Source organism: Podarcis bocagei, assembly GCF_964188305.1.
Source record: "Podarcis bocagei genome assembly, chromosome: 7".
Taxonomy (NCBI): domain Eukaryota; kingdom Metazoa; phylum Chordata; class Lepidosauria; order Squamata; family Lacertidae; genus Podarcis; species Podarcis bocagei.
In genome coordinates this window covers 30,444,541-30,453,473 of record NC_138132.1, presented here as the reverse complement: position 1 = coordinate 30,453,473, position 8,933 = coordinate 30,444,541, and the positions used below count along the sequence as shown (strand labels likewise).

Sequence of the window (8,933 nt, the reverse complement as noted above, 5' to 3'; positions counted from 1 at the left end):
GGTGTGGGGAACCTTTGACCTTCCCTAGGATGCTGAACTACAACTCCCATCAGCCCTAGCAAGCATGGCCAATGGCCAAAGATGGTGGGAGTCATAGTTTAGCAATATTTGGCCAAAGGTCTACACGAGTGATGGCCAAACTCCAGCTGTTCTGGGACTACAACTGCCATCATCTGTAGCTAACAGGACCAGTGGTCAGGGATGATTGGAACTGTAGTTCCAAAAACTGCTGGAGGGCCAAGTTTGGCCATCACTGGTCTACACTGACCTTCAGCAGCTCTTCAGGATTTCAGATGGGCACCGTACCTGGAGATGCCAGGGGTTGAATCAAGGAGTGTTTACATGTAAAGCAGATGCTCCACCACTGAACCACAACCCTCCCCCATGGTATTCAAGCCCTCTGATATTGGAGGGGTGTGTGTGTGTGTACACACACACATGTATACACTCATGCACAAGTGTACACATACATAGCATTCAATCTCGTGTATAAGTTGAAATCATCATCATCATCCCCGCGGCCCGCCTTTCCCCAGCACACTTGGAGTCGGTCCACCGCAGAGAGTTTTGCCATGTGATTTACCCGTGTCTGTCGACCAAGAGAAGCCGTAAGGAGTTATTTACGCACGTTGGCGCTCCTCTCGTTTAGCGGCCAGAATGCCAGCAGCAGGTCGGTTCCGCCCCCACATACTCCCACCTTCTTTCCCACTCGCATTCTCTACACGCTAGTTTGGGTCGTGTGAATTGGCCCGGGCAGGCGGCGGCGGTGCGTGTGTGGAGGCGCTAGCTACTCTTCCGGAAACCAGTCCAGCACTGGTCTTGGGCCCTCTCTGGCTGCGGACGGAGGAGGTGCCGTGGCGGCGCTGCCTTGCTGTCGTGCTCCCAAGCGGCGGTCCTGTGTGGCTGCAGAGCGCGCCATTCACAGCTCGGCCGCCGAGCTCTCTCCTCCTCCCGCTGCGTGCCAGCAGTACCAGCAGCAGCAGCAGCAACCTTGCCTGCTCTAGGAAGCGGGCAGCCCGTGACGCTTTCCTGCTTCATTGCCTAATGCGATTTCCGTTCTCCAGCAGCTCAGCGGCAAGAGACGCAGACTGAAATACCCCCACCCCTCCCCACTGATTTTCTACAAGGCTCTAGCGGTGAGTGCCGGTTACATGCCTGGTTATAGCAAGCGAGAAAGCTGCGAGGGGCTGGCGCACTGACACACACAGAGCGGCGGGGTGGTGGTGGTGGTTGCAACCAGATCCCCTTCGGTGCCAAAGCTGGGACAAAACTGCATCATATTCCCTGTTTGTTGCTTGTGAAGGGATTTTTGCAGCAGCGACCGTGCCTTTCTGCGCAACCACTTGCGTTTGGCAGGATGCCAGATGGACGCCCCCGCTCCTTTGCTGAATTCGTGTGTCGTAAAGTTAAACAGTGTGGGCTCGAGAGAGGATTAGGACCGGTGTGTTTGTGTGTGTAGACAAAACTGCTACAAGCTTAGGAGGTATTTAGGTGCAGGGGTGGAAACTGCCCAGCCTCCCCTTAGACTGTGTATAGCAGGGAGAGGGAAGCTGTACCCCTCCAGATGGGGACTCTGACTCCCATCATCCCTGATCACTGGCAAGGTTTAGGAGCTGGACTCCAGCAACATATGGAGGGCCACAAGTTCCCCATCCTTGTTGAGCAGCAGCTTTTGCCAGTCTGGTGCCCTCCCGATGTAGCTGGACTCCAGCTCCCATCACCATATGGGGCTGGCTGGGGCTGATGGGAGTTGTATATCAACAACAACTGGAGGGTACTAGGTTGGCAAAAACTGCTGTATGGGAATCAGCTGTGCTGCAGCTGAGTAGCAGAGTCTCTCTGTTTATAGGCCTCGTCACCCTCTGTTCAGTTGTTCAGTTTGTCCATGAGTTGCCCAGTGTTCATTTTGCAACCTCCAGGCCACCCAAGGCCCCCAAACCTACTGCCTTTCCCTTGTTTGGCCTGTAATCTGCCTAAAGTCATGAAAATGCTTTGGGTTGGTGAACTAAATTGTTTTTACAATGGTGGTGCATGAAGGCAAGCAGGAATATCTCTGCACTCCATCAGCCTGCAGAAGATGCTTTGAGAAACAGGTCACTGGCCACTTAAAAATTGTTACCAGCTCTTGGTCAAAGAGTGGGGAACCTGTGTGTCTCTTGGTGTTGTTGGGCTCCAACTCCTAATGCCCCTGCCAGCATGGCCCGTGGTCAGGGATGATGGGAGTTGTAAGTCAGCAAAAACATTAGAGAGCCATGAGCCCCACCCTGCCCCAGGTGTAGGTGAATTCCATCTCCATTGTCTTTCTGTCTGTCAAAAGTCACAGCCAACAGCCTCTCTTCAAGTCACGTTGTAGGTGTTTTATTTTTTGAAAAAATATATTGCATGTTACTGCCAGGGTTTGCCAAAGTTCCACAGCCTGAGGCAATGACATTGCTGGAGTGCAAATTTAGAAAGAGCAGAGAAAGAAAGAAACCAAATTGTGAGTGTCCTCTGCGGATGTGTGCCTTATCACAGCCTCTCAAAATGGTTTACCACCCAATTGTGACTTGTGGGGTTTCCGCTGAGGGCTGTTTCACACATGGCAGGAGACCAGGAGATGGGGAAGCTGTGGCTCTCCAGATGTTGTTGGGCTCCAGCTCCCATCAACTCTGACCATTGACCATGTTAGCAGATTGGAGTCCCACAACATCTGGAGGCCATAGGTTCCCTAATTCTTGACATAGGCCAAAAAAAGGCCCTTAGTGATGGAAGCTGTGCTTTGCCCACATGGTCAGAGGTATTATGCCTCTGAATACAAGTTGCTGGAAACTGCAAGAAGGGGAAGCACTTTTGTGCTCAAGTCCTGCTTGCAGGTTTTGCACAGGCACCTGGTTGGCCACTGTAAGAAGAAGATGCTGAACTAGATGAGCCATTGGCCTGATCCAGCAGGCTCTGCTTATGTTCTTACATGGATGTGACCTGCGTGTGGGTTACACATTTTGTTCCTATATTTCTCTCTCTTACTCTCTTTTCCCCAGCTGGGAGGGTGCACAGATGTTCGCCATGTGTCAGCCAGAGATACCCATTAACCCGCTGTTCAATGAGGCAAAGGGGAACTCTCAACTGGACACTGCTTACCTTGGTGGAAGGGACTGTCGGCCAGATACAAACCTCAATTTCATGGGCAAGGAGGCCTGTGACACCAATGAGAACTGGAGCCAGTGCACGCCAGGGGAATCGGAGCAGCGAGGAGGGAACAATGAACCTGAGGCATCTGATAACCAAATAGTGCTTATGCAGAGGCAAATTGCAATGAGCCAACCACAGGATGTCCCCCAGGGCTTGAAGTCTGGTGGCATGTCCTTTGCCTCTGAAGAAGAGGAGGAGGAGGAGGAGGAAGAAGAGGAGGAAGAGGACATCCGCAGACCTCCAGAAGGAGCAGAAGTCAATGACCCAGAGCATGAGAAGGTGGTGACCAAGGAGAGGATAAAAGAAAGGAAGCTGGCCAGCTCCCCTTTAGAAGACAATGGTTATGCCAGCAGTTCCCTAAGCATTGACAGTCCTGACAGTGGGGCAGCCAGTGCTTGGGACATGCTTGCTGTTGCCACTGCAGACTGGAAGGGTCATGGAGAACCATGTTCCACTGCTGAAGCTGAGCCAGAGAACTCTCCTCCTAGTTCTGAGACCCTCTTCCCAGCCCTGGCTGAGGCTTTCCGCAATCTTCAGGACAAGAAGAAGTTCAAGGAGCAGGAGAAAGAGAAGCACCATGTCCACTTGGTGATGTATCGTCGCCTGGCTTTGCTCCGCTGGATCCGCAGCCTCCAGCAGAAGGTGGTTGACCAGCAAAACCGGCTGCAGGAGAGCTTTGACACCATCTTGGACAACCGCAAGGAACTCATTCGATGTGTCCAGCAAGGCATGGGTTATGCCAAGAACCCAGCTCAGGCAGAATTGTAAAGGACATGACACGCATTCACACTTTTCTCTTTCTGTGGGCCCTTCAGTCCTTAGCTTGGTCACACAAGCGAGGTGCCTACAGATTTCCATATTTGCATGGGTGGGAGACTTGTGCTTTTTAAAATGTTTGATGTTCCTCCTGTGGTCTACCAGAGCATCAGTAGCCCACTGAGCATGGGCATCTTGAGCCCAGCACATGGCCCATATTATTTACAAGTAGATGCAACTTTTCAAGCTTGTTTCACTCTTCATTTTGGTGCATGGCTTCTCTTGGTGAAATGCAAACACAGTGGATAACAAAATGGAATATATGATCCTATGATAAGGTCTCAAGAACATGAATAAAAGCTGGGAAGGACATTGGCATATATGCCCTGAAGCCTGATGTCTGGGACCAGAAGAAAGGAGCTTGAAAGGGGTCAGTTGCCATTGGCCTTTATGCCCTGTGTTGGAGAAAGGAACTTCAATCTGGCTCAAACCATGATACAAGCAGTTTGGAGCAGAATCCTCATGCTCCTGAATATCAGGTGATGCAAGACAGCCAATCCTGATGATACTTTGCCTGCTGCAGCTTCTAGATCTGTTGCATTCCCTGAGTCTGAGCTACTTATTTTTCTAAGTGAAGCCAGAAGGCTACCCCACTGTGCTTCCAGGTTGTTATCCTGCTGCCTGCCTTCTACACCGTCTCCTGGTCATTTTCCTGTCATACAGTCATAGAATTCTAGAGTTTCATTTAGTCTAACCCCCCGTAATGCAGGCATCACAGCTAAAGAATCACTGACAGATGGCCATCCAACCTCTGTTTAAAAACCTCCAGTGAAGGACAGTTCACCACATCTGAAGCAGTCCGTTCCACTGTTGAACAGCATTTACTGTCAGGAAGTTCTTCCTAATGTTTCGTTGGAATCTCCTTTCTTGTAATTTGAACCTCTGGAGCAGCAAAAAACAAGCTTGCTCCACCTTCCTTTTGTGTTTGTCAGCTGCAGAAACAGTGGTGTTGGCTCTGTTTCCCATCCAGGTCCAAGCTATCAGTCCTATTCCATTTCCTATTCTGCTTCCAGGTACCTCCAGCATATTCATGCACTGCTGATCCTGCTAGCACTAAAAAGAAGGTGCCCGGAACGAAAAAAAAAGCATGGAGAGATTTAGAATGATCAGAAAATGTGGCTAGTTCTCATGATTATTTTTCTGCTTTTTATTTTTTATATAACCATTGTTGATTCCGTCCCTGCTGCTGCCCCAGTTAGTGTGGGTTGACTTTGCATGCACAGGATATTGCTTTTGTTCATAGATTACCAGTAGCATGTGTCCCAAAAAACCCCCACATGCAAACTACCCAAAGTTGTTAAGCTTTCTGATTCTGCGCCAATCCTTGAGGATGTGCTGAACCATTTCACAAGTCTGAATCTACAGGTTCAAATGCATAATTGCATTGTCTGTAAAAACTGCACCTTTTATGGATTTTGATCCTATAAGACAACATTCTTGTGACAGAATACTGGCTTTCTGCTTGCAAGATGTCTTATTTAATTTTTTTAAGCATTTATATTTTGCATTTCCTCTAGTGGAAATAAGAGCTAAAATACAACCCTGGTGGTCTAGGCTTTTAGGGCTATTGCTCTAAATGTTTTCTCTAAATAAATTAAACCAAATCAATATTTTTGCTTTGCACGAAAAGGAAAGTTGTTCTCAAGAAATATTCTGGACTAATGTCCAGAGGTTCATTATTGTTATGATTGTTGCTATGTTTTGGGAAGGTGTCAGTCCAGTTGCACAACTGCAAAAGCACGCAGTGTTGAATCTTGTTGGTGAACAATGACTGTCACATGGCTCAAAGCTTATGAAAACTGGGAGTGTGCAGCCAGCTGGAGCGTGTCCAAAGCAGCAGGTTCCTGCCCACCCTGCATGTGTCTGAAGCCAAATGGTTTTTAATAAAACAGGTTGAATACGTCTAGCGTGCTAGAAGAATGGACAAGACACTGTCTCTCCAGCTGAAATCTTTTGTAATGTTTGCAAACCTACCAGTCCCATCTGGTCCAAATGGTGTCAGGTCCAGTACAGTGATCTGGCAAGGAGGGAAGTTGCTTCTTCCTGCCTGTCTTTCCAACTATTATAACTTTTTGGGTCTTGAATATTTTCACTGCTGCTGTCCAATATATTAAGGTTGGGCTTGTTTTTTTTAAAGCTGTCAGGGCTGGAACAGCTGTCATCTAGTCAAATATTGCCAGTGGACCAACCTTGGTCAGAAACTCTCAAACATTTCGAGGTGCTAAATATTTGCACTGGCAAAAGAGTTAGCTCTAGTGCAATGGGATTTCCCCCTTTTTACTCTGCATGCATGCCATCCCCAATTCTGCTCTGAAGGATTGGGGGAAAAACCAGAACTGGTTTAAGAGGCACCTGCGGTGCTGCAGGGAGGAGATGGGGAGAACATTCTGTTGCACAAGGAGAAGTCCTGCTGAAACATTGTCCTTGTCACTACGTTGAATACAACACTTCATGTTTAAGTGCCCTGTGGTCTGGAAAGTGGGCTCACCTGCATGGACTTTCGTTGCACTTAGAAGTAGCCACCTCCTGCCCCCTTCTCTCTTGAGAGTCTTGGTCCTCTCACATCCCTCCCTGGCTAGCTTCTGCTGCTGGAACATATGCTGGTACCTGTGGCCCTCCAGATGTTGTGTCTAGTGGATAGGATAACAGGAGCACAGGCTTTCTCTCCCATTACTGTAACTACTTGGGCATCAGTTGGCAATATTGAACTTGAGAACTGCCTAAGGGTTTTGTTTTGTTGCTGTTGTTTTTTAGACTGATGAAAATCCAACTTTAACATGAAAGCATCTCCCATAATTGAACCTGTGAGTTTTTAGACCAAGTCCATAGGGTTGTATCCAACATTAGCTATACTTGGTGGAGACCCAATTGAATGAATGGGCATGACAAACTTAGGTCCATTAATTTCAATAGGTCTATTCTGAATAGAACTTAGTTGGATACAATCCCTAGTCTTTAAGATGCATCCGTGTTTAAAGCTGCTACCCCACTGACCTTTGTTTAAGTTATATTCAAGTTTTACTTGTTACATGCAGAGTATTTTTTTGAATGTCATGTGTTTACTTTTAGACTTTAAAAAAATGCACATAGCTCTATTTATAGTATATATATATCTATATATTTTAAACAACTGGTGCCATATCAAGAAACTCAAATCCTTGGGTTGGGTTGAGGTGAATGAGTCTCAACTCTGATGTTTTATCAGGCTGAAGAGAATGAAGCTTATGCGTCCAACATCAAAGACAAGAGAGATTTTTATGTGAATTGTATGTTACTGTTGTGTATTTTTTTACAGAATGAATTTATTGCATAGTATAACATATTTATATCAGGAGACTGGATTAGTGGCATGAATTAGCATTACTATCTGGTAGTATTTGTTGTGATTTGCAATCAGTAATGCAAATTAGGAACAATACTGCACATGTCACCAAAAGATGAAAGGAAAATTCAGTTCTAATTATGGGCAAAACATTATTATTATTTACTTTTAAACCACCCTTTTACCTACAGGATCCCAGGGTGGTTTACAAAACAGATAAAATACAACATCACAGAACAATATTTAAATAGCTAAAAACCTAAAAAATAGCTACCGAAACTCAAAAATGACAATGTGATACATTCCATACTGCAAGTGTTTGTTCTGAGCAAAATAATCCACAAGACCATAAAGTGAGAACTTGCTGTTCATTCCCTGGGGAAGGCATTTGAATGTAGCGCTCTAGGACATGCTCATATATGGCCATATTGTGGTGGCTGGAGCACCAGAAAGTTTGCCTCTAATGCTAGAAGCTGCTGGGAGCAGAAGCTGCTTTTTTAAAATGGTATTTCTGCACTGATTAGGATCGCTCTGTTGTGGGTGATGGTCCAGTCAGAAATGATGGAAGATTCTATAGCTATATGGCTGCTTTAAACTGATTTAATAGTCATTCCCCTTTTCCAGTTTTTAGGGTATGGTGGGAGGGGTCACGTACAGATCTCTGGGCGCCCTAACAAACTATAATTCCCAGTGTCCATTCCTGGATGCCGCTAAACGGGTAAAAGCTTGCTATGTTTGTGGTGTAGTACAGGCTATTATGTATAAATGGGTGGTTTTTCTATGTGCAATAAGTAAGCATGTGTATTGCTTGTGTGTTATTTTTCATTTAAAATAAAAAGTCCACATGCCTGCTCTTTGGTTGTAGGATGTTGCATATTCTATAAATGGAAAACAGGAAAGTGTGATACTTTTGTAGGAACATGCCTGCTGTACAGAGGTAAAATTCACATTTGCTGCTCAGCCTACTTGGTTGCCTCTGGGCCCACACACCAAAGGCATGTGGCCCTTAGAAGGGTTTCCAGAAAGGAATGTGGCTCTTGGGCTGAAAATGTTCCCCCATGCCCAGTGGCGTAGCGTGGGTTGTCAGCACCCGGGGCAAGGCAAGTAATTTGCGCCCCCTAACCTGTGGATTTGCGCCCCCTAACCCCCAGATGTTGCGCCCGGTGCGGCCGGCCCCCCCTGCACCCCCCACGCTACGCCACTGCCCATGCCTGATCTGTGTGATCTACTTTAGTTCCAGGATCTAAGGCAACGTGAAACCAGCAATGCAAATTCAAGGGAGACTCAAGTTTTTCTTGAAACATAACTGCAGCTAGTTTCACCCTGGGCCTCATGGCAAGCTGATTTTGAAACTGCAGAGTTTCTCAAGCAGTTTGTTATTGGGCAGAGATGGTGGAACCACTTATTTCAGGGGTGGGTAGCCTGTGGCCCTCCAGATGCTGATGGACTCCAACTCCTACCATCAACCACATCCAGCCTGGCCAATAGTCAGGGTGATGGAAATTGCAGTTCAGGAACATCTGGGGAGCCACAGGCTCCCAATCTACTCAAAGGAATAGTCAAAAGACTGGCTGTTTTCCCAGTTCCACACAGAATGGGAACAGTTAGAATAATTACCGCCCAGTCA

The 8,933-nt window shown here is 46.9% G+C and overlaps 1 protein-coding gene across 1 annotated transcript; it reads left to right on the top strand.

Annotated features, from left to right (window-relative positions):
* The first annotated feature begins 971 nt into the window (after positions 1 to 971).
* On the top strand, positions 972 to 8,160 carry LOC308591648 (UPF0500 protein C1orf216 homolog). Its single transcript, XM_081202480.1, has 2 exons — positions 972 to 1,136; positions 3,018 to 8,160. The coding sequence occupies exon 2, from the start codon at positions 3,034 to 3,036 to the stop codon at positions 3,934 to 3,936; it is 903 nt and encodes a 300-aa protein (XP_081058606.1). The 5' UTR covers positions 972 to 1,136; positions 3,018 to 3,033; the 3' UTR covers positions 3,937 to 8,160.
* Positions 8,161 to 8,933: the final 773 nt, after the last annotated feature.